General features: G+C 40.3%; 1 protein-coding gene across 4 annotated transcripts in view; it reads left to right on the forward strand.

Annotated features, from left to right (window-relative positions):
• The window catches only part of LOC146026164 (activating transcription factor 7-interacting protein 1-like), a 59,333-nt gene that overhangs the window by 24,047 nt on the left and 8,238 nt on the right, over positions 1-27,048 (forward strand). For all 4 annotated transcript variants that reach the window (XM_083156582.1, XM_083156585.1, XM_083156584.1 and 1 more), the window contains 12 exons: positions 1,866-3,697; positions 10,020-10,109; positions 10,224-10,369; positions 11,223-11,357; positions 11,458-11,529; positions 14,749-14,831; positions 16,370-16,455; positions 16,859-16,993; positions 17,168-17,773; positions 19,591-19,649; positions 21,892-21,961; positions 25,253-25,426. In XM_083156582.1, coding sequence (XP_083012708.1) covers positions 1,873-3,697; positions 10,020-10,109; positions 10,224-10,369; positions 11,223-11,357; positions 11,458-11,529; positions 14,749-14,831; positions 16,370-16,455; positions 16,859-16,993; positions 17,168-17,773; positions 19,591-19,649; positions 21,892-21,961; positions 25,253-25,426 — 3,481 coding nt within the window. In that variant the 5' untranslated portion in view covers positions 1,866-1,872. The remainder of the gene's footprint in view (positions 1-1,865; positions 3,698-10,019; positions 10,110-10,223; positions 10,370-11,222; positions 11,358-11,457; positions 11,530-14,748; positions 14,832-16,369; positions 16,456-16,858; positions 16,994-17,167; positions 17,774-19,590; positions 19,650-21,891; positions 21,962-25,252; positions 25,427-27,048) is intronic.

Below are 27,048 nucleotides of genomic sequence, written 5' to 3' on the forward strand. Positions count from 1 at the left end.
GCCTTATTTTGGTTCACTCTTTCTGACAAAATCCTTCTTAGATGGAGCATATGCAGGGGAGCATATGCAAAATGTGCAGAGAGAGTTAGATTTGGGTGGGGTTTTACTTCAAAGTGAGATCTATATTGAAGTGTAAAAATAAAGCAGCCAGTATTTTCCCTGCACAGAAACAAAATTACTCACCCAAATCTAATTATCTCTGCACATGTTACATCTGCCCACCTGCAGTGCACATGGTTTTGTCCATCTAAGAAGGATTTTGTCAGAAAGAGTGAACCAAAATAAGGCCCTTAGTTTTTTTAATGCAAATTTTATTTATGGATTTCACTAACTAAAAAAGAACAAACAGAAAGATAAATGTAATACAGTGCCTTGCAAAAGTATTCACCCCCTTGGCATTTTTCATGTTTTGTTGCCTCACAACCTGGAATTAAAATGGATTGTTTGAAGTTTTGCATCATTTCATTCACAGAACATGCCTACAACTTTGAAGATGTTTTTTTTTTTTTATTGTGAAGTAAGCAACAAATAGGACAAAATAACAGAAAACTTCAGTGTGCATAACTATTCACCCCCTAAAGTCCGTACTTTGTAGAGCCACCAATTACAGCTGTAGGTCGCTTTGGATAAGGCTCTGGGATAAGGATGCCCTCACACCCTGTCCATCTCCCCAGAGGCGTAGGGAGGGCATAGCCAGCGGAGCATGAGCTTCGGGCCCCAAGACATCAATTTTTCACGAAGAAGGACAGAAGAGTAGATGGCAATAAGGTAAAGGAGGATGTATTCTAGATGGAAAGAGGGAAGTGATTGTCAATCAGTCCCGATATATAATATATGATGCAAGTGGCATAGTCCTAATCAATACAGTCATAAGACTAGCAGTCACACTGCTCATGCCATTGCCAGGAAATCGGGCTACTAATGGGGTGCTAGGGATGAGGTAAAACGTAGGGAGCCAACTGAAGAGATGGAGTATCATAACTGTAAGATACATATTCCTTAAAATTGAGTCTTCTAAACAAAGTGTCCCAAAAAGTTTCATCATCATCAGACAGTGATTAAAATATGTTGTCCATATCTTAGTAAAAGTAAATCTTGGAAATGGTTGGAGGAGAGTAGGAATGCCAACTTACCAGAATAATTGCTATGGCCTTTTTCACATTTACAGTGATGGTTATATCTATTTTATTTATTTATATATATATATATATATATATATATATATATATATATATATATATATATATATATATATATATATATATATATATATAATCATCTATATCCTGCTGTTCAGCCTTGTATTATATTGTGTGGTTATGATGTTAATATAAATGGAAATATTTTTCTAGATGTATTGTATAGTATATCGTTATTGTGGGGATACTTAAATATGATCAGAAATGTCCCATCTACTGTAAATCACTATGATGTAAAATATAGCGGATATTGAAGCAGCGTATGCTCTTATATAGTCATGGAACACCATTATTACTTACGCTATCCTTGTAATTTAAAGTTTTAAGGTAGATTAGTAATTACATTCATGCACTTTTTCCCATTTTATATTCTCTTCTCATGCTTCGCTTCATAACATGAAAGGTTTAGGATTTACTCCCTTTTTTGTACTTTTGTTAGATTTACTCCCTTTTTTGTACTTTTGTTAGATATTTCATTTGAAGTTTCTAACAACTGGTTAATCCGCTATGCTATAAATGATTTTTTTTTTTTAATAGTATATATTTTTAATCCATGTTTGGGATGTTTACAACACAGGATTTGAGTTCATCTATTTTTTTTTTGTGTTTGTTTTTCTGGCCGCTTTTTGCTTGCTTTATTAATGTGTGATATCATTTCTTTAAAAGGTTTAAGATGGACACTGCAGAAGAACCTAAAAAAAAAATCTTTAAAGCTCGAAAAACAATGAAAGCAAGTGACCGACAACAGTTGGAAGCTGTACACAAAGCAAAAGAGGATCTGTTGAAACCTACAGAATTAAAGTTGGTTAATGGAAACCATGAGAATGGGGATTCAGATATGAATTTTGTCCACAATGATACTGACTCTACTGTGGAGAAAAAGGCTTTAAATGGCGTAGATATCAACTGTGACTCTCATGAATCTGTTGTGAAACTGTCTGATATTGAAGGTTTAATAAATGATGATCAATCCAATGATTTGGATTTGCCATTTGATTTGAAAACTTCTGACCGTATTACATGTCAAGAAGATGTAAGCAAGTTGCCACTTGATTTGAAACCTTCTGACCGCATTACATGTCAAGAAGATGTAAGCAAGTTGTCACTCGATTTGGAACCTACTGACAGTATTACATGTCAAGAAGATGTAAGCAAGTTGCCACTTGATTTGGAACCTTCTGACAGTATTACATGTCAAGAAGATGTAACCAAGTTGCCACTTGATTTGGAACCTCCTGACAGTAATACATGTCAAGAAGATGTAAGCAATTTTCCACTTGATTTGGAATCTCCTGACAGTATTACATGTCAAGAAGATGTAAGCAATTTGCCACTTGATTTGGAACATCCTGACAGTATTACATGTCAAGAAGATGTAAGCAAGTTGCCTCTTGATTTGGAACCTCCTGACAGTATTACATGTCAAGAAGATGTAAGCAAGTTGCCTCTTGATTTGGAACCTACTGACAGTATTACATGTCAAGAAGATGAAAGCAAAATGATGTCTAATGGGATTGCTGTCCAGGCCAGTTCAGTGGATGAGGAACAACATATTGATGCCTTAGCCCAAAGAGAGCAAGAAGCATTGCCATCTCCAGAAAATCTCTCTAGTGATACTGAAATTACAGAGCAGCAGACTCTATCCAACATTGAAGAAGGTGAAAGTCCTGATGTTCTAGAGCCTATACAAGACATGGAAGATGAGAATCCTGTGGAAGCTACTATTGAGGGAGAGTTGGAACATGAAGATATGGACACGTTTTCCGAGAGTCCTATTGCTAAAGCAGAAAATGAAACCGAAGAGTATATCTTTAAAGAGCCTATAGATACGGAACCTAAAGATTCTGATAATATCGTAGAAAAGGATGAGATTCTGAATGAAGAACATCAGGAAAATGAAACAGATTTTGAAAGTTTACTGGACAATGGAATAAAAAATGTTGAGTTCACTGAAGAAAATAGTTTACCACAGGATAACATAGAGGTGAATGGACCAGAAGACCCAAGTATTTTACCTGATATGGCTGTCACAGAAGCAGAGTACCCTTCTGAGGAAAAAAGGGAAACCTCAGAGACTCTGTCACCACTGCAGGATGTTGGGGAAGAAGCCATATCAAGTAGTATGGAGGTTGACCAAAATGTGAAACCTGAAGAGCACATATCTTCTCCAGAAGAAATGCCTATTGACACTTCTGTTTCAGATCTGCAAACAGTTACTGGGTTAGAAAGTGAGGATACAATGGAAACTGATGAAATTATACCTATTCTTGAAAAGCTGGCGCCAGTAGAGGATGAGTTTCCGTACTTTGCAAAACCAGATTTGCCCTCTGAAAGTGTTGTGGATACAGCGGAAGAGAAAACTGAACACAATACAACTTCTCCAAGCAAAAATGATAACAATGAGACTCTACCAAGCGAAGCATTTTTAGTTCTATCTGAGGAGGAAGAACTGTCTGGTGAAAGTACTCCACTGAAAGAAAGCATCTCAAATGATCAAGGTACATTTCTATTAGGGAAGGGCCATAGATTTAACTATCATTCTACAGTTGGTGTATTATTTTTTTTTCTATGGTAATGATAAAGGTACATATAATGGAAGTTGTTTGCAATTTCTAAGGCCAGTGCTCCAAAGGGAGAGGTTCTCAAAATCGATAAATAACAAAAATTGCATTGCCATAAACCATTAAATTATCATTATATATGTAAATAAAAGGCAAATGTATGATGTGATCACCAAAATGATGCAATTTAAAATGTTTGCTTTTGTTGAAAATGGACATGTAGTTGTATATTTTAGTGTTCATTCAAGCACCCGCCAACTTTGAAAACCCATGCATTTCCTCTTCCCTGCCTGGGGTGTCGCTGTCTGCTGTAGTGCTTCTAGCACAGTGTGGTCTGTATATTATCACTGATATGCAAACCGGAGCTGTGCTAGAAACACCACAGCAGACACCCCAGGCAGTGAAGAGGAAATGCATGGGTTTTCAAAGTTGGCGGGTTCTAGAATGAACACTATATTTATAAAATATTTACTAAGATGGGAGTTCTATTGAATAAGGGCTGTTGCCCACAGCAACCAATCTGATTATACTTATTATTGATTAAGCACCTTCTACAAGACCCAGGTAGAGCCATTTTCCTCTAACCCTTTAATAGGATTAAGTGAGCAAGGGCTGTCAGACTTAATCCCCCGCTGTATTGTTCTATGTAATGTATTGCAGCTGAGAACAAAAGATGATAATAAGCCTTTGGTTAACCAGAGAATGCTAGTTGAAGAAGTCTCCATCTGTAATAGAATCTGATTGGTTGCTATGGGCAACATCCCATCTTCAATAGAACTCCCATCTTAGTAAATTCTCCCTGAAGAACCAACACTACAGTACTTTATATTGTATATCATTTTAACTAGCAGAGGGAGCATGTGCAGCCTCCACTGGGGCCATTGAGCAGTTCTCTGGAAAAATGTCCCAGCCACCATTTTCCCTACTGGGCATGCAAAAAGTGCTGTGAAAAATATCCACCATATCATTTTTCCAAAGACCCACGCATCACCTAGTGCTCAGATTTACGGTCACTGCCACTGTCCTTACTCCTGAGAGTAAGTATTGAAAAATGGTGCAGAGTGTCTGTTGTCATTATGATTTAAAAATAGTAAACACAGTTGTTTGACAATAAATGGCTTCAACCAACCACTAACCATGAGTGAAAGAAAAGTTTGTGAGTTATCATTCATATCACAAATTCGGCTAGGGTATGTAAACTTATGAGCACAACTGTATCTAGTGTGGTATGGTCATAATTGACACCATGGGCCAAATGTAATAGGGTGAGAGTTTCAGAAAGTGAGGGATTTTGGGAGAGTTTTCCCATGTTTTTTAAAGCAGCAATCAATTACACTGCAAAACCAGGTTGATTTTGCCATGTCATTGATTGCTGCTTTAAAAAACATGGGAAAACTCTCCCAAAATCTCTCACTTTCCGAAACTCTCACCCTATTACATTTGGCCCCATGTTTTCTTTTGAACATAGGTAAACCTATATCCGGTACATCATTCGTTGCATCAATCTTGTTAGCACAATATTTTGATTTAAATAACATAAAAAAGTCTGTAAGCAGGTTATCATTGTGTAAATGATTGTAAGAGAGAAAGTAGTTAGCAGCACAATATATAATTGGGTCCATTAGTTACAATCTAATTGCTGTGTCCTGTCCCGTCGCGGCTGTCATTACCGCCGGGACGTGTGCTGCGTCGGTTTCTCACCTAGACCGGCGCTGGCAGGCTTCCTCACTCCCCGGGCGTTCCTGGTGCCCTTCGGTCGGCTCCCCAGCAGCAGGCTCCGTTTGTCTGGTGTGGATGGTAGTTATATCCCAAACGGTTTAGTTACCTCCAGCACTGTTCCTCTCTCTCTCTCTCTGGGTATAGGAGTTCTTCATCAATAAGAAATTGAATTCCTCGTTGGGATTTCCCTGGCTCGTAATCCTCGGGCTGACTGGTCATCTATGCAAATATCAGCTTGGTGTCCTACTTGCTTTCAGAATTATCTGTCCAAAGTAGTTCCCCTTAGGTCCTCCAACTCCTGTTTGAGGATCAAGATTCCCTCAGCCTATTTTTATTTTTTAGATGTCTTTAATAAACAGGCGGCCAATATTCTTCCTCCTCATTGGGAATGGGATTGCCCAATAGAGCTAATTCCCAGCAAGATACCACCACGTGGACAAATGTATCCCTTGTCGCTGCCTGATACTCAAGCTATGAGCGAATACATCTCGGAAATCTAAAGAAAGGGTTTATCCGGCCTTCCTCGTCCCCAGCTGGAGCAGGGTTCTTTTTTGTTAAGAAGAAAGATGGTTCCTTAAGACCTGGCATTGATTATTGGGGAATAAATGAAATCTCTGTCAAGAATAAGTATCCTCTGCCTCTGACTCCATAACTCTTTGATCTTATCAAAGGAGCTACTATATTATCTAAACTCGAATTACGCAGTGATTACAATCTCATACGTATACGAAGAGGAGACGAATGGAAGACAGCGTTTAATACTAGAGATGGCCACTACGAATATCTGGTAATGCCATTTGGGCTTAAAAATGCTCCAGCTGTTTTTCAAAATTTTGTTAAATACATTTTTAGGGACCTGCTATACCTGTGGTTGTATACCTCGATGACCTATGATTTTTTTCCAAAGATTTAACCTCTCATCGGTCCCAAGTGAAAGAGGTACTCCTTATACTTCACAACCATTTATATTACAAGCTAGAGAAATGCATCTTTAAAAAGTCATCAGTTCCTTTCCTTGGGTACATAATATCTGATAAAGTTCTCCAGATGGATCCAGAGAAAGTTGAAGCTATTCTAAACTGGTCGCCGCCTGTAATACAGCGATTTTTGATTTCCGATAGTTAACGAAAATGAATTCAGGCATTCTCTACTATCGTAGCTCTCATCACAGCTTTGACCAATAAAGGAGCCAATCCAGCTAAGTGGTCACCTGAGGCACTGACTGCATTCCACTCCTTAAAACAAGCATTTTTTTCCGATCCAGTTCTTCATCAACCCGATGTATCTCGGCCATTCATTTTAGAAGTGGATGCCTCGTCCATAGCAGTCGTCTAAAAAATACGAGGATGAAACTATACACCTTTGTGGGTTCTTCTCTTGGAAATTCCTACCTGCAGAGAGGAATTATGCTATAGGGGAGCAAGAACTCAGCCATTAAATTAGCTTTAAGGTAATGGCGATACCTTCTGGAGGGGGCTCAGTTTCCAATTGTGATCTATACCGATCACAAGAATTTGATTTATTTGAGAAATGCCCAATGTCTAAATCCTCGACTTGCCAGGTGGGCTATGTTTTTTTTTTTACCTATTTTCATTTTAAACTCTCATTTTGTCCTAAGTCTCAAAATATAAAGGCAAACGCCTTGTCGCATTCCTTTTCTTCTGCTGACCATTCTTGATCAGACTGTGTTCGCCGCTGCGAAGATTAATGCTTTCCCTAAGGGGAAACCCTATTTATCGCCTAATCATTGCAAGAAGTTGCTTCATTGGGCACATTATTCCAAGTTTTCCAGACACCAAGGGGTTAAGAAAACCTTGGAGTTCCTTAGGAGAAGTTATTGGTGGTCAACGATGAAGAAAGATATTCAAAGTTTCGTATCTGCTTGTCCAGAATGTGCACAACACAAACTTTCTCGTAAATCTACAGTAGGAAAACTCCTTCCTCTTCCTTTATTGGCACATCCTTGGCACATCTCTCCATGGATTTTATTACAGACCTTCCCTCTAACTTATTCAACACTATTTGAGTGGTTATCGACCGGTTTTCGAAAATGTCTCACTTTGTTCTGCTGAAAGGATTACCCTGTGCCTCCACTGGCTCAACTCTTCATCTTTCATATCTTCCGCTTACATGGTCTACCTTCCGAGATAATATCTGGTCGCAGTGTTCAATTTGTAGCACATTTTTGCAGAGCATTGTGTATAGCGTTTCGGGTGAATCTTAGGTTCTCTTCAGCCTATCACCCTTGAACCAATGGTCAAACCAAGAGGGTAAACCAGCATTTGGAGGGCTTTCTACGTCTCTATCTCTCCTCATCTCAAGACACTTGGTCTGAACTCTTACCTTGGGCAGAGTTTGCCCATAACAATTCTTATCCATACGTCCAGTCAGACCACAACTTTCTTTACTGTCTACAGAAGACATCCTCGAGTTCCAGAATTCAATAAATTACCTTCTACTGATTTACAGGCAGTCAATTCTTCACTTCAATTCTTTTCAAGCAACTGGAGCAGCAGTTTAATTTTTTCCTGCCTACTGGGACTTTATTATTTACCATTGATCTGCATACTTAAATCTCTATTGGACACCTGAACATCTAGAGCGCCACCAAATCCATTGATAAAGTGGTCTAACAGACTTTTGGGATATCTAGCCCGATCCCTAAGGATCCACAGCAGAAGGTAAAGTGGATGCCATCAGGACATTGCCATACAGAGAGACTCTGAGCGGATAAATCATCCTTACACAGCAATTGAAGGAAACTCCATTGCCTTTTCTCAAAGCTCCCTAAAAATATATGGAGACTATATCAATGGTAATATACAACTACTTTTCCCAGTATTTTACTAATGAGTGACTCATTTCAACTATATCTCTAAAAACTTTTATTCTATATACCACTTTTGCTATCGCTTAGGCGACTAATTGATAGTTTTTTTTAAATTTTTATATTTTGTGTTTGCATTGTCTTAGTTATATTCTATTGTTTTTTTATATTCTATATCATCAGAGGTAATAAATTTATTTTTTACAAGAGAACCGTCTAAAACTTATTGTCTACAGCCTGCGCTGGCATTTCTTTTCTTGAATATTGTTTGAAGAGTATTGTTTTACATAATAGACTCTGTATTGGTAGATATTATTATGAGGCAGATTTAAAAAAAAAAAAACAGGTTACATGATAAAAAGAAAACTGTGTCCGTAGGAGCTCCCTTTTCTACTTTTCATCCATGTTGCCTATCTCCTATAGCAGGGCTGGGCAACACCGGCCCTCCAGATGTTGATGAACTATACATCCCAGCATGCCTTGCATCAGTTTCAGCATGGCCACATAGCAAAACTAATGCAAAGCATCCTGGGATGTGTAGTTCATTAACATCTGGAGGGCCGGTGTTGCCCAGCCCTGTCCTATAGGATAGAGCAGGCATTCCCAACCACAATCCTCAAGGCACACCAACAGTGTATGTTTTAGTGATATCCAGTCTTGAACACAGGCAACTTAATTAGTACCTGAGTGATTCTGATTAAACCATCTGTGCTGAAGCCTGGATATCACTAAAACCTGCACTGTTGGTGTGCCTTGAGGACCGTGGTTGGGAATGCCTGGGATAGAGAATGAGAGAGAGAGAGGGGGGGTACAGGCACAAGGTCTAGAAAGAACAGAATAAAAAGGGTATCAAGCCATTAGATTATTGTGCACAGGGCCTGCCTGATACTATAGATTGCAGTGCATCAATAGAAAGTCTTGCGATATGATTCAGAAGATGAATGTGAAAATATACACAATACCTCATACAGAGACTTGAATGGTACCATATTCTTAAAATAGATAGACATTATAGACACTTCTAATGTTACAATCAGGTTGAATAGTACCCATACAATAGTTCCATCAATTGGGTAGAGGAGTGTGGGTATATCATTTTCCATTTATGTGTGTGTTTATTATATGGTACAAAACCCATTCAAATGTTGGCAGTTCAGAGTTCAACTAGGATAAGGACTTATGCAATTCACCAAAGGCGTACTGCCTGGCTTAATGGCAACAGGACCTGTCCTCGAGCTTAAAGCTTAATTTTATGTATACCTCTACATGTTGGCATAATCAGTCTGATTTACATGTGGCCATCAAGCGCTACCAACCGGTCATGTTTTCCATGACACCTGTGGATGTGTAGAATGTGTCTGTTAGGAATTAATGCACCACATGTTTGAAGATGTGACAGTTAGTAATGACGACACTTGTGTACCAGTTAAGTTGACTGGACAGTGTTTGTAGCTCTCGAGGACTGGTCAACCCCTGTCCTAATACATTACATTATTGGAGCTTCAACTTCTAAAGAGCACAACAACTATCTGGCTAAAATGTTTCCAAATCCTGCGAGGCAGTACATGCCAGAGAAGTCCTGCCAGGCACCATGGCCTAGCGATGTCCTGCCAGGCACCACGGCCTAGCAATGTCCTGCCAGGCACCACGGCCTAGAGATGTAACTCTGATGAGAAGTGGAGTATAATTCTATTTCCTTTTTCCATGTTGTAGATACGATTGAAGCTATTAAAGAGCAACCAGTAGAAAATGATAAAAATCAGGAAAAACAGGAAAATGCAGAAGAGCGTCAAGCAGAGAAAAGTAAGTTTACTTATGTTTTCATAAAACCACTATGGTAAATTTTCAAGTTTCTTTCTTATATTAAAGAGCTTACTGTAAATTGTGTTCAGGTTCACTGCATGTTTGTCTTTGCAGGGGAGATTTCCCGACGGAAGCGTTCTAAATCTGAGGACTTAGACAGCCAGAGCTCCAAACGGAGACGGTTTGAGGGTGAAGAGTATGAAGCCGAGTTACAGGTTAAGATCACAGCAGGAGATGACTTAAACAAGAAACTGCAGAAAGTAAGTTTTGATAAGTTCTGGAATAATGCATGAATTATGTATCACAAATTTTTTTTTATAAATATCTGGATATAGTGTTATAGTGCCTGGTACAAACCGAAAGTCACCCAAAAGTTATTCAAATGTTTTGAATATTCAAATATTTAGATAAAAGCTATGCAAGAATTCAATAATTTACCAGACTTGGGGCGTCATAAAGTGCTGCAGCTGCACATGTGCAGACGCAGGGTGCGTGCGGCCACAGCAAACTGCTTGCACCCAACATTGCGGGCAGGGGGGTGACGTGCCGGGGTACACGCCCATGAGAACGCCCAGCATTTCATGGTGTTCCCAGGGAAATCACCAGGTGAGGTGGGCGCCGGGTTGGCAGCTAACATCACCGGATTTCAACTGCCCACCCAGTTCCTCCCGAATGTACACGCATATATTAGTGACCTGAGAGTCATTTTATATATGTGTGCACGCACATCTTTCGAAAGATGTGGGAAGTTCCCCCTGGCCTGCCAATGGATGTTTATGTAATACATCCATTCACATGCCTTGCATGTGAACCTGCGGTGTGAGGCGGTGCGAATCAACCAGAATAACCCCCACTATCTGCATTCCAACAGTGCAGGAGCAAATGGCTTTATCAGTAAGAGGTGTGCCCCTATTGAGAGAGACAGGTTACAGGTTCTAATCCTGGGTATGTGTGTGGGGGGGACCAATATTTATCTTGCCTCCGGGTAACTGGGATGAACTTGCGCCAATGCATCAAGGGAACAAACAATGTAGAACAACCCAGTCGCTTATTTATATATAATATGTGTATATGTAATTATTGTAATACAGAAACGATAATTCTTCTCCTCAGGTGATCCAGAAGCTGTTTGATGAAAAACTTAGTGCCTTGCAGTGTATAGACTTTGACAAAGCAATTGCTGAACTGAAAAGCAGAGTGGAGAAAATAGAGTGTAAAAAACATGAGACTGTTCTCCATTCTATGCAGGTAACGTACCGTAGTGTCTGCTATATGTACAACATTCTCTATGTGCATCATGTCCACATTTTTTTGTATGCAAATTACAGCCATTATTTCCCATAATCAGGCTAAAATAACCCGGCTGACAAGACGCTTTGGGGCAGCAAAGGAAGACCTGAAGAAGAGACCAGCGGTAATGGTTAGTAGCATGTTACATTGTTGGGTATTTGTCTATTATTTTTACGTTGGAAAATCTGTATTGCACAATACGGCTATTATGGGGGTTGGAGGATAACTTACTATGCGTACTTGTGTATGTGTCATTTAATGTTCCTTTACTTCATGTAAATAAAGTGTATAATGGTTAAGATGAAAAGTAAAGGTGGCTGCATTATTTTTACACTGCAATTAAGATTTCAGTTTCAACACACCCCACCCAAATTTAACTCTCTCTGCACATGTTACATCTGCCCCACCTGCAGTGCACATGGTTTTGCCCATTTTCCAAACAAATTTTGTACTGCGATCAGATCTGAATAAGGGCCCATGTTCAAAGCCAGAATTCCCACATTTGCTAAAAGCAACATATCACCAAGTGCTTGTGGTGTTTGGTGTGAATGAAAATAATTTTACACTTTATCTTTTCATACTTGAGTGACCACAGTTTGAGCTTTATAAATGAACAGTTATTGACACTGCTCTGCCTCCTGAACTCGTATCCCCTAGTCCCCAGTACCCCAGTACCATTGGTAGGTGGGATTCTGTAGTTTTTATTTCCATGAAAAACTAAGATATCTAGATCCGGGAACTGGAGATATCTGCAGTCAAGCAAGCTATCCTCCCACCAGAAAATTATGAATAATAAGCCCACTCCACTATACACCCCTCCTCTGCATATTAAACATCCTCTACCACCCTGGAAGTAATGTATCAGGACCCCTTCATTCAGCCCAATGCCCCCTTCTCCCACCTTATCTCCCACCATCTGTGCAGTAAAGGGGTAATTAGTGGAAATTACTGATCCAGGCCCTACATGCTGAGCGCTTGATATAACCCCTACCACCCGCGGGACATCAAAGCTTCCGCTCATAGCACCCCTCACCCCTACCGCTTGAGGATAGGTAGGGGCCCCAATACATTGGCTATGCCCAGGGGTCTACACTGCTGTTATGTATGTGTGTATGTATGTATGTATATATAGTAGTCCAAATAAAAGCACTCACCAGACTTCCAACTCTTCTGCAGTAAAATAGTTTAATACATCACCACTCGTTTACATGTCTTGTCCACGTTTCGAGCCACGCCGGGCTCTTTGTCAAGACCACAATCACAGATGGTTCACAGCATCAGACCCCCGCCGCCCCGCATCGCCCCCTCCCCCCTCACCTGTGCTCGGGCAGCACAGAGCTGTGCTGCCCGGACCTGTGACCTCCTCCCTGCACTGATCCTCTCCAGGAAGGAGGAGAGCCCGGCGCAGCAGCAGCAGCGCCGGGTGTGGGAGGGAGGTGGGTGCTGCCGGGACCTGCTGGGACCCGGCGACTCTCACCGCAAAGGACAGCTCTTAACGCAAGAGCTGTCCTTTGCTATAATTATCGCATATGTTAGAACATATGCCATAATTATAATTGCAATGGGCGGCGAAGGGGGGCAGAGATTTTTAGAGAATCTCCCCCTTATTCTGATTTACTCTGATTTCAAAGCAGGATCTTATTGGCTATCAACTGTCAACAACTGTCATGTGATTTTGGATAGCCAATAAAATCGTGCTTTGAAATCAGAGTAAATCAGAACCTGCACATCTCTAATCCATTCACCTCCTCCACTGCCGCCGTTCAACCTGCGGACGCTGCGGTCCGCAGGTTGCACGTCCCCCATTGATGTAAATGGGAGCCAGGTCGGGTACTAGCCGTGTTCTACCCAGGTACTAGCCCTCTACCCAGGTACTAGCCGTGTTCTACCCAGGTCAGGGCCTGGGTAGAAGTCCCGTGTATAAGGATACGGCGTTTCCCATTTACACCGCTGAAGACCCGGGGGTTTGCGGCGGTGTAAAAGGGGTATTAATCAGGGTGTAATTGTCACTTCTCAGAAGCGGTCTGGATCTCCTGGTGAGAGGTTCAGCTTATTTTGGTTGCTATAGTCAGGTCTCTAAAGGCTTAGGGCCTAAGCTTCAAAAGTGATAAAATGGAGAGTGATAACCAACCAACTAATCAGCTCCTGCCTGACATTTTTCAAACACAGCCTGTAACATGATAGGTAGGAGCTGATTGGCTGGCTGTTTATCACTCTCCATTGTATAACTTTTGAAGCGTCATGCATCTGGCTCTTAATACAATATGCTGGTTCAATATTAGATTAATCAATAGCTATGTCATTGGAAAATGTAGCTGGACATCCTTGATGGTGTCTCTTATATCAAGTTGATCATCCAAAGGTTTATATAGAAGGGAGGTAGAGATAGAATAAGAAAGCTCTACCAGCCAAAGTTTAATGGGGCATAAATCTCTCAGATGTTATCACCTATACTTAGGTAGCCTTTTACAAGGGATTGGCTTTTTACAACATCAGTATATACTAATACAACATTAGAACAAAGCTTCTTGGAGAATAGTAATTTAATCTGCTTCCTTCACTTAAGGTGCATACACACGGAGCAATTTAAACCCCATTTCTAAGCGATCTCACTAGATCATTTAGAATTGGTTCGGATTCTGAGGTAACACATACTATATGGTACTATGGGTGTGGTATGTGACTCCGACAGTCAGGATCCAGACAGTCATTATCCCGACGTCGGGATCCCGACTGCCTGGAGTCAGACTGCATGGCGAGCGCAAAAAAGCCCCTTGTGAGCTCGCTGCGAGCACGGTGGCTCGCTATGTGAGCCACCTATTCCATTCTCCCTCTATGGGGGTCATGGACCCCCACGAGGGAAAACAGCGAGTGGCCGTCGGGCACCCGGCTCTTGGCGTTTTGACAGTCAGGATCCCGATGTCGGGTAAATGACTGTCAGGATCCCGACTGTCGGGAACCCGTCCGGCACCCAGTACTATTGGCCCAATGGGTCGACATCGTATGAAATAGGGCCATATCGTGTAAGTGTGTGGCCACCTTTAAGAGGATAAAGTTGGATGAAACACTTGTGCACCGCTTTGCTTTCCTAGGGGTGCTTTACAATGTTCTCCAGATAGCACTCATTATCCCCAGACTAAAAAAGGAGAAAATACATTTTGTATTTACATTACGCCAACTTCTCTAGGGTAGAATGCATTCCCTTACTGTACACTCTTATATTCATTGCTATGTAGAAAGTAATGCAAAAGAAGTCATTAGAATAATTTACATTTTTTTTTACTAGAACTGATTTAGCAGCAGTACTATCAAATTGTAACTTTGTATACTGTATTCTGTATTTGAAAAGAATGCCACAGTGACCCAGCCAGTGTTACCAGAGAAGTCTGCAGCAAGTGATTCTGCTACAGGTGTGGACTCCATGGCCTACAGGTGAGCTGGAATGCAACTCTGCAGCTTGTAATTATTTCCTACTCTGTGAAAGCAAATATGGTTTAATGTAAAATCAGGGTTGCCTACCTGACCCTCTCCTTCCGGGAGAAAATGCTCTGTTCCTGGGCTTCCCTGGTAATGTATGATTGCCATCACCTGTGGGGAGCTAGGTAATTGATACTTATGCAACCACTTTTCACACTTGGCCATCAAAAAGTTATTGTTCAGTATATGGACACCAGCCAATACATAGGTAGCCATGGTGCCTGGGGTGTTTGCAGTTGCACAAGGGTACCCACATTTGTGAGAGTTGAGACAGAGCCAGAAGCTGTTATGGGCACCTAAGTGTGTAGTGGATCCAACAGTGTCACAAACGAGTGGACTCTGGAGTGAGAGGAGGGATCCTGGTAAATCATATTATTGAGGAATGTGGGGTTTTTATTCAGGGGGCCCTCCCAATGGGTGGCAAGAGCTCCCTATACACCTTAATCTGGCTCGGGTATGAACCATAATCTTTCACAACCTGAAAACAGCTAAAAATTACTCTGGATCATTTAAATATCAAATGAAGACAGCATTATACAGATGTGCTCATATACACCAATCCTCAAATTGTAACAAATGACCCTGTTTGGCACGCCACAGAATTTGCAAATAAAGCCACACCTGCATCACCATATAGAGATTTGTTCAGAATTTGCATCACTAATTTCATGAAAGTACAATGCACGGGTCACTTGTACACTAGCCCTGGCATTGTGAGGATAACTATGTACAGCTTGGAGGCTAACCTAGGAAACAAGGCAAAGACTGAGGACCTATATGAGACCATTAAGTGCTGTGCTGTGCATTTTAAAATACTAAGCCTAAGTACCTGGATGCTCTACTTATCAACGCTGGTCACTGACCTTGCTTCAAGTCCATATTTGATACTAGATCTTCAATTGTTATGGGTCATGGATCATAAACGTAAAAAATTCCAATTTAATAGCTACTCATAGGATTGTTTATCTTCTCTATATATACAAGATTGTTTCATTTGATGGACTAATAATGATGCCCGGAAGAAAATGGAATCCTTCCATCTCATGTCACCAGTCAAATTTAGAAGATTGTCTCAAAGAGCATGTAAACCTCACAGTTGACAACAGATAATCTCAATATATGGGACTGAAAATTGTAATCTCAATCTTTAGGCTGTGAGAAGTTAGTCTTTAGTTCACCTCCAGGCCCTTTGGACTCTCAATAAATTTACGTCTAGTAAGAGGACCTCCTTTAAAAATATCCCTTACTTGCGTGGGTTTCCTCCGGGTACTCCGGCTTCCTCCCACAATCCAAAAATATAAAAAAAAATTATCCTAGTTTAATTGGCTCCCTTAAAAAATTCTCTTAGAATGAATTTGTGTGCACATGTAGTACAGAATATAGGACCGTTTGTACGGGTGCGTGCAAACGCATGCAAACGTAGTTTGCACATTGGGCATTTTCATTTTATATACTAATACTTGCTAATGTAATAGCCATACACTCTTCCACAGGGCTGCTGGTACCGTGAAACAGATGTTAGAATCAAAAAGAAATGTAGGAGAAACTACTACCCCAAACGTGCAGCCCTCACCTGCTGGTAAGACATTGCATGTTACTACATGGCTTTATGAGGACACATGTTTCTTAAGATCAGTATTTGGAATAGTTTGAATATTGTTGGATTTTTCTTCATTTACATTGAGTAATACCATATATACTCGCGTATAAGCCTACTTTTTCAGACCATTTTTTATGCTGAAAAAGACCCCCCTCGGCTTATACTCGAGTGATGGTTCCACTTGAGTCAATAAGTTTTCCCAGTTTTTTGTTGTAAAATTAGGTGCCTCGGCTTATAATCGGATCGACTTATACTCAAGTATATACGGTATATACTGTATGTGGGGATTAAAAGGCTGCTTCACTCTTATTTGCACTTTTGCTGCATTGTGACCCTCGTGCCCATTTCGTTAACAACTGCTCTTCATATTTTTATATTTTAGCTCCACCTTCTATCCCAAGCTCTTCTAATATAACAATCCGCACATCAAACGCAACACAGATGTCTGTTAACCAATCACCTGTTAATACTCTTCAAACCAGGGCCTTGCCTGACTGGAAACTAATTCAGCAGAAAAGTAAGTTGGGCTTACTGATAAGTAATGTTTTTTGGTTTTTTTTAGCAGCTACAACATTAAAATATAATTTACATTCTAATATTAGAGTTTACAAGCTGCACCATACTTATTGAGTTCAGTCTGATATTAATTTGTATTTTAAAAAATATATGTATTTTATTTTGTTTTATACAGTTAATGCTTCAAGTATTGGAACATCTCCGAATACTTTAACCAGTCAATCCAAACCTATTACACCGGTTACTTCTGCTTCAATTATGACTCCAGTTCTACCTACACCTAGTACTGCAACAGTTGTTGGAAACAACCAGGTGCCTACAAGCAGCGGCCAGCCAACTCTGTCATCCATGCCTTTTATTCTACATGTTCCAGTTGCAATGCCCTCCCAGTCACAACTCCTACAAGGCCCAACCGGGACACTGGTGACGAATAAGCAATTTGGCAATGTTGAGTTCATTCAAGTGCAAAATCAGTCCATGGTTGGCAGTCTCTCAAAGACTCCAGTGTCAATACCTGTAACCAAAGCAATCAATAGTCCTTCCATGCCCAGCTCAGGCATCGAGCGGAATTCCCCTGCCAGTTCCATGGCTTCCACATTTACTGTACAGGCTGTTCCTACAACATATTCAGTTACTTTATCATCCAGAGCCTCACTGCCAACTGTTGGAACCTCTGGTACATACAGTCAAGCAAGTAATCGGAACACAGCTCAGCTAAAATCACCAGTATCTGTATTTAACAATTCAACCTCAACTGAATCTCCTTCTGGAGGTAGACCAGGTAGGTAGTTTTATTTTTTAGTGTTAAAGTGTATGCACATGGTGTGATTTTGGCTTACAAATTTGACTATACAGTTAAAATCATAGAGTAAGTTAGCCAAAATCTCTGCTTAGGAAACCGCTGCAAGGGCCTGCGAAATCAGTAATGCATGGATAAATAGATAAATAGTGCAGGCAAGGCAATAGTGAATCTCAAGATTCAAATGGAGATAGTGAAGAACCTCAAAATCTCAAGTGGATATAGTGAATAATGTACAGTTCTGAGCCATATTGCGTTCAACGGAAATCGCATAGTCAAAAATCGTCCATAGCCAAAATCCCAATGTGTGTAACCAGCTTTAATGTAATTTTTAAACAATAAAAAGTGTTAAGGTGCCCAAACACTATCAAGAAAGAACTTAAGATTGTACTTAAACTACCCATCAGTCCTGGAGAAAGATTTTTGACAAGATTTACCTTAAGATTGCAAAAATTTGAAACCCCTTCGGTGCTATGGCCAGAAATTTTCCGGCCTGAGCTGGGCTGCTGGCGCTGGCTCCCCTGGAAAACATCTGTGCATGCCACTGACATGTAGATGTGCACCGCCGTCGCTCTCCCCTCGACAGCATGCCACTCTCTCCTGCTACTGATCACCTGGATGCCCAAGCACCCTAACACGCACCAAATACACATCCAAGTGACCAAATACCTGAGCACCCAAACAGTTGAGCACGCCTGAACAGCCAGGCATCCGAACGTACCAGAATTGTAGAATATATCCGAGCATCCGCATGTGCCCGAAAACACCCAAATCCATGAGTGCCAGATCTCCAAAAAACCTGAATGCACCCAAGTGCCAGAAAATCCGAGTATAATAACGTGCCCGAATGAAGCCAGACACGCTAGAAGTGATGGAGTGCCCCAACTCCCAAATACCAGAATGCACGAATACTCGAGTCCCACAGCTCTTTTTGCTGCATCTTCTCATCTTCCCTGCAGCAGGAAAGATCAAAAGATCCAGCTAAGGATCCACAGGAGTGCGCATCAGATCACGATTGTGAATGATTTGCGTTAAAATTGTCCGTTTGTGTGGGAACCTTTTTAGATATTTTATCTGTTGCATAGCAGCCTTGTGTAAATATGTAAATATTCATTGTACGGTAGAAGTTATTGGAGTTTCTATCTATGACCGTCTCCTAAGTCAATATTTTACTTACTGGATATTCTAATTTAGATATGAACTAGTCCTTGGAACAAAAATATGAAACCCTGTACAGGTCGGGTCTCCCTTATCCGTGTTTTCCCAAAAATCAAAATATTCAGAAAACCGTGTTTTTTTCCGAATATTTTGATTTTTTGTTTTATTCCCCCGCCCCCTTTTTTCATACTCACCTCGTCCACAGCGGCCTCCGGGATCCTCTTCAGCGGCATCTCCAGTCCCAGGGGTGCACTGAGCGAGTGCACGACATGCCGTTGATGTCACCAGCACGCTTGCTCAGTGCACCTGTGGGACCGGAGATGCTGCTGAAGTGGATCCTGAAGGATGGCAGGGGACACTGTGGAATCGGGGAACCATCAGTGGACCAGGAAAGTATGGAAAAATTATATTCCAAAATCTGAAAAAAATCCCTTATCCAAAATGCTGAAGGTCCCGAGCATTTCGGATAAGGGATACTCAACCTGTATTGACTTTGTATTACAGATTAGTAATGGTACTCTCAAATACAGTAGACAAAAGGTGTCTCTTAATACCCAAAATCATGTTTTTAATTTAAATACACATGCATTTTTTTTTATCTGGTTTATTTTGACTGTATAAATATTATACTTATTTTGCAGAACTACAAGCCAATCGGACACAGACAGCAGGGACTGCTGCAAGCAAGAACAGTACAGCGGTATGATGATTTCAAAATATTCTAAATGTCTGTTTCTCTTGCATCCATTGAAGGGAAAAACCTGTGAGGAGTATGACCATATTTCGTGGCTGTCAGAAACCACAGTACTTTCCATTCTAGATGCTGTCTTGCCAAATGATGATGTTCAGATACAAAATGCCAAGATATCTTAAAGTGTATCTTTTTATGGTAAATCTTTTCAATGCATAAAAAGATTTATTACCGGTAATCACAAACTACACATAACTACACATAACCTAAAAATAACACCGGCCGGTATATTAAGATTACAATAAAATATCACTTTGGTGACACACAGTGGTTATCAGCTATCAATCAAAAATAAGCATATGAACAAATAACATATAGCTTGGTGTTAGACTCGGATAATTATATGTTAGACGTCCATTCAAACAAGTTTTGTTAGTAAGCAGATCCTTTGAAGCTTTTTAGGCAGCCAATTGCCTTTCCATGCACGTAAATAAGAACAGTTCCTAGTTTGGGATTTCAGCGCTGTATATACAACTGTTAGGCATGCGTGTTAGGACACTCAGAAAGCTGATAACACGAGTAATTTCCCATGCAGGGGGGGCGGGGGGGGGGGGCAGTTAGTCAGAGCAGTAATTATTATGAAAATAAATAAATTATACTTGCTCAATGTGCCATTTGTAATCCGTTACTGCGGGTCCCAGGCTGCTGGTGCTTCCCTAGTTGTGCAGCCTTCTCTGGGACTTCCCTGCTCCGGTCTCTGTGTTCTCCGGATGAAAGTGTTTGTGTATGGTTTGGACGGACCTTGTGGATGACGCGTTTCCCCGCCTATCGGAACAGTCAGTGGCTTCCTCAGGAATCTGAATGGACGTCTAACGTGATTATTCTCTAACCAGAGTCTAACACCAAGCTATATGTTATTTGTTCATATACTTATTTTTGATTGATAGCTGCTAACCACTGTGTGTCACCAAAGTGATATTTTATTGTAATCTTAATATACCGGCCAGTGTTATTTGTATGTTATGTGCAGTTTGTGATTAATAAATGTTTTTATGCATTGAAAAGATATAGGGTGACATTCTATGTGTAGTGGTAAAAACCGCATGATTTTTACCGCACCTAATCGCACTTTTGAAAATCGCAAGATTGGGCCGTTTTTCACATATTTAATGAGATGCGAAAAACGGCCCAAATAGTGCGACTAGGTGCGATTTGATGCGATTTCTTTAGTCCTGAAAATGTGAGATTTTCAGGTCTGAAAATAGCACCGGTGTTGCATCCACTTTGGTCCAGATCACTATAATATTCAATAAGGCCACAAAATTATGCCGTTCTTACCTGTTAACACTTTCAAATCAAAAGGTACTAGGCTTTGATCTTTTTGGCCCTCAGGAATATCAATATGGTTTCTCAACATAAGCCAAGTCTGTCATGCACTATAATAAATCTGTTTCCCAATGGATGTAATGCCCTTACTGTAGACAACAAAATAATATAATTTTAACAAGGAAAAGACTCAAGCACTTCTGTTCAACAGTCATTCGCCTGTAACATGAACTTAGTGCAACTGCTTTTAAGATATTATCACATGTCATTATAATGTCAACTGCCAAGACCTTGTGACCACTTCAGTGTTGTCATCAATATAAGCATATGGGTGGACAACTAGAGCTACTGCTAATGAAAATGTTAAATACAATGATCATAGTCCTGACCAGAAAGTATTTTATGGACCAGTAAAGCTAAAATATTTTTTGATTAAATGTCCCCTTATGTCAGAGAATTTTCTCCACTCAGTCACATTTCTCTCTGTCTAGAGGAGCTAAGCACTTAACACCACAATAAAGCAATCATTGATATACATTAATGCTGGTATTTCATTTTCAATTATGAGCTTTGCATAGAATATTTTGTGTGATGATTAAGAAAACTTTAATTGGTAAATGAACTAAGCATTAGCACATACAGTATATGAAATATATACCGTAGTAGTGGTATGAAGTGTGGGAATGTAGATGATAACAGTTGACATTTACTAAATACTGTAGATTAATATAATAGCTAATATGTAATCCATAACTCTTTTATTTCTGTCTTTTATGCAGATTGTGTTTGTAGAGAGGCATCTAAGGATACATGTGATCCTCCTTTGGATACCAGTTTTTACTGAAATATTTTAATTGATATTTTTGACCTATTGCGTTACACCTACACCCCTTATTTACCTGTTTCCTTTACCTGCTTTATTCAGGGTGGAAAAGCTCCAGCTGGAGTTATTGATCTTACAATGGATGATGAAGTTGTGGTGCTGTCTTCACAAGGTGAGCAATCATTTTATGGACTTGTTTACTATTTTATAGATTTAACTTTAGATTATAGTGGTTTGGAGCTATATGATATCTAATCGTTAAATAATATATAATGATATTTCTAGATCATACCAACCTCTCTTTCTTTTTCAAATATGTTTAAATTGAGGTCAGTCAGAGCAAAGACCTACAATAAAAAAGTCGTAGACATGTAATAAGTGAACAGGTCAGTAATAACAGTATAGAGAATACAAGACACAACTTTAATTTAATTTAAAATATGATAATCCATAAGGCTATGTGTCCTTGTGTTCCATTAACCCCATCATATAGTAGGCTTGTTTATCCAACGTGTGGCATTAACACAAATATTTGTTTACACATTTTCCACCAGTATGTCAAGTCAAATAAAACCAACTTTAATTATAATAGCAGAAGAAACAGAAGGATGAGAGAGAAAGACAAAGTGTGTGTGTGTGTGTGTGTGTGTGTTGGGGGGGGGGGGGGGGGGGTAGAGAATAGAGGGTAAAAAAGGGCCTAGAGCCATGCACGCCCAGATCCAACACCACCAACCACCTAAAATAATACAATTGGAGGGTCTTGTGAAAGCACTCCGAAATGATTAGTAATTATTTTTTATAACCATTACAAACTCGAGTAGTCCCCTAAAGATATCCTAATACTGCACATTCAGGTGTCAATGGAGGATGGTTAACAAGATCATTTAGCTCATAACGCTTAACCTCACTTCAGAATATCTTGATGACATTAAAATCCCACAGGCAATGATCTGGACACAATTTGGACACATTGAAGAATTTGCTAAACCCATAAGGTGACAGCTTTTAAGGAAAAGATGGCCTCTCATTTCTCTATAAATGGAGGCAGTAAGTATACACGAGAATATAGGAGTGTGTGCAAAATAGAAGATTCCAGAAAGTATGTCTTCCATTTAGTAATGCCCATCAGCAATGAGTTGGTAAAATAGGGAAATCTTAGAATCTAATAACAAAGCATGGGACCTAGAAAAGACATATCCTTACTGGTATAGTATTCAGCCTGTACAGTCACAGGATTGAAGGAAGTCTTATAGTGTGCATGTCTGTTCTAATGTTAATGAGAATTTAAGCGCGAGATTAGTGAAATGTATTATCATATGGAAAAGTACTGACCGCAAACCCATTTTGAAAGATATTTCCCAGCAGAGGGAGATGTAGTAAGTAGAAAGAGTGGATATTAAATTTGTTGTGCATAGAAGGGCTGATTCTGGTTCATTCGCAATGAACCAAAATCGGCCCCAAGCTTGTGCAAGTGGAGACTATTGAAGCACATAATCTTGCTCCGGTTTATATGGCATTTGGAGCTTCCTACCCTAGATATTCAGGGTTCTTCTGGATGTGTTTTACCAAAACTGTAAATTCCAGCCTAGGTTTCTGTAAGTGAGAGCATTCTGTCTTGCACTGCTCACATTTCTACAGCCTTGTATGACCCCAGCTGATGCTTAAACAAGTCTCTTCAAGGCCACAGACACATGGAGTTTCCATTTATCCTTTTTGTATTTTAATAGATGAAGTGTCTGTAATCTACATGTGACCTCAATGTTACAGGATGGGTCTTGTCTCACCAAGTAATGTTGCAAATTGCAGAAAATCAATGAGCTTTTTATTCCTTTTCATTTTCTTGCTCCTTATTAAGATGTGAGGAATATTCCGCTCTAATTGTGAAAGGGACACCCCTTGTAAACCAGTGCAGGACACTCATTTTACCTCTAAACAGAGTTAAGCATTGCACCCAAACCAATTTCTCCTGGGGTCTCGCTAAGGGACCTGCTAAATGCGGTGAGATGCAGTTGATCACTTTTCACTTACAACCAGGGGACACAAGAAGTTGTGCATTCTCCATAATCAATAAAAACTGGTTTTGTCATTGAAGTTTCAACTTGAAAGTTGTCCATAGTGCAAGCTGTGTACAAAGCATGTATCCAAACTTAGCATGTTATTTTATAAAAGTGTAAAATGTCACAGATGAAGACTCGCCAGTGCTTAAGTGGAATTGTTCCCTTTTATTTGTTATTATTGATAAACAGAGGAAAAGGACATCCTAAATAACATTGTACTCAGAAACTAGTCCAGTTGCCCGGAAACTCCCCTCCTCTTGGAAAGTGGCTCAATTATAACAACCATGGCAATGGTATATAATATGATTACTAGGGCCCTTGGCAACGAAAGGTCTGCCGGGCCCCGGCAACTGGATGGGGTGTTGCTACCAGGCAGGGGCAGGGCCTTAGAGGGGGTAGGGCCATGTACCTGTAGGAAAAAAATAAAGAGGAATAGAGATGGCGGGCTACTGCCTCTGTCTATATCCCCATCTCAGCACACTGCACTGAGCAGGGGAGAGAGTCTTTGCTATGGCTGCAGCCTGTCATCCCTCTCCCCACTGCCCAGCTCACTGAAAAGGGAGAGGAGAGAGTGGGCCCCGGGTCCCTCCAGCAGGCCTGGGTATAAAGTAGCCTTCCCACCCCCTCAATGTCCCTGACTAGTGGTGCCATGATATCATGCAGTTTAGGATCCGAGTCCTCAATCAGTGCACTAGACCAGAGACTCCTTACAGGAAGAAGAGACAGGAGCCTTACCATGAGGTGGGAGAATGAGCTTAGAGAGTGCAGTACCGGTTTTATTATGTTTGTGTATTTATTTTTTATGGTATGTTTAACGTTTTCCTGTATACTTATTTATGTTATTTAAAAGTTTGATACAGCCTATACTAGTGCACATCTATAGTGTTAGCTATTACTAATGTATTCCATACAGTATCCATTTTATAAAAATTCCAGTGTTTACATTAATTTTCATGGTTGGCACTAGGTTCTTCTGCCACTGTTCCACTGTTCTGCACAATTGGAGATTGTGGACTGCACTTGAAAATCCTCCCTCTATCCATCCCTTTAGAAATCCTTTTGTTATCACCGATATTAAGGCTCAAATGTCAGCAGCCTTATAGAAAGCACTCACAAACAAATGTTTTCTCCCACTACAGATTGGCTACATGAAGCTACCTGTTGCATAGCCATGTGACTGTACAAGGCTACATGTAACAAATACAGTATTAAAGTTTGTATCTTTCAATAAGCAAAATTAGATGTTGAAACATTGCTGGCTATTTTCCATCTGTCAACCCAGAGGGTTTTTACTGAAGCTAGATAATTTACATACAAGTGCAATTTCTACATTGCAAGCTAGAAAACAACAATTCTGTTGTTCTATTATTATTGTTCATATTATTTTTACTATGTTTTCAATGTAGATTCCAGAAGGACTAACCCTGCAGCTGTATCGGGAATGGTTCAGTCATCACAACCAGTCGCTCGTCCAGCACAGTCTTCTCAGCCTGCACAGTCTTCACAGGCAACTACTCTGCAGACATCTTCTGCACCTGCAGGACTTACCTCTCAGGCCACAATACATGTCTTGCCCACAGGTACAGTAACACAATATTGGCTACATCCAGGCAATATGGAACTTTTTCCAGGAATAAAACAAATGCAGGGATTGATTAAAGAGTCCAGGTTGCCCTAGGATAATACACATGTAGCTCCCCTTGTAATGCTGCTAAACACACATGTATGGCCAGTCAGGGACACGCCAGTCATACTTCCCGTGTACATGTAACAAAAGGTATACAACTGGCGTCTAGGATCTAATGCTTGTGGCATGTGAAGGGGACTTTGGTTTTAGGCTGCCCAGCTGTCCGTAGTGGTTCGATCAGTAAGTTACATTGGCACAGCCATCTTTCAGTCTCCTTTAGAACAATAGATCAGGAGGGTGATAGCTAACAAGCATGGAATAAATCATCTTTTAATGCCCACCCAACACCCTAGGCTGCAGCCTAATCAGCCTATTGTTTAATCAGGCACTGAGCAACTATGATTTAGAATTACAAATTTAAAATTTGCTCCCCCAAGCCAAAAAGTCAAAAAGTTTTCTGGTGCTGCCCCCCCCCCCCCCCCCCCCCCCTGTTGAAAATGTGCCCCGCCAATAGATATAAAAAAGAGAATGTTCATTTTTACACAGTATGCTACTCACCATAATGCCCATTACACAATATGCAACACACCGTAATACTCCTTATACATTATGCCACACACCTTAATACCCATTACATATTGTGCCGAACAATGTAATGCCCCATGTCTGTTTATATATGGGATGTGGTCAGCATCTGGGTAGTCAGGATGCTGGAGTTCAGTATACCGACACCAGCATCCTGACAGCTGGTTAAGGGGGACAGGGGTTAGGCACCAGTGGAGGGGGCAAACAAAGGGTTAGGCCAGGGGTTCCCAATCTTTTTGAATCACGGCACCCCGAAGCACCAGAAATTTTTTCATGGCACCCTAGGATAAAGGTTTTTCATTAAAAAAGTAAGAAACACATATTAAGTTAAAGAAATTGTGTTTATAACTCATCCTTAGGATCAGTTATGTGGTAATGAACAGGATTCACTACTGTCTGTCCCCAATTTGACTATAATATTGCTCATAAATAACGTGAATCGGTCCTGGTCCACCAACCGAAGGCACCCGTGCAAGTTCCCAAAGGCACACCAGGGTGCCACGGCACACAGTTTGGGAACCACTGAGTTAGGCTATGGAGAGGAGGGGGGGGGGTGTTAGGGTACACACACACACACACACACACACATATATATATATACATATATATATATATATATATATATATATATATATATATATATATATATATACACACATGTAGGGTGACGGGCAGCACTCTCGGACCTTCAGAAGTGTGAGATGTCTGGAAAAAAGATCTCACAGTCTGAAGACGATTAAATATCGAAACGTTGTATCTACAACGTTTATATATAAACTATATATATATATATATAGATTAGGATTAGGGGTTTGACTCTGAATTGCGCTATATCTTATGTGCAGCACCAACAAAATTCCTCCTATTAGTGAGGAACAAAAGACAAATACAACAGAAAGAGTGATTGGGGTGCGCAACCTCATGCAAAAAATGTACCTCCCAGTTAGTACTTAAATTAAAATCAGAAATACATTCTGGAGATCATTTCCA

Source organism: Crinia signifera, chromosome 8 (assembly GCF_055691185.1).
Source record: "Crinia signifera chromosome 8, ASM5569118v1, whole genome shotgun sequence".
Classification (NCBI taxonomy): domain Eukaryota; kingdom Metazoa; phylum Chordata; class Amphibia; order Anura; family Myobatrachidae; genus Crinia; species Crinia signifera.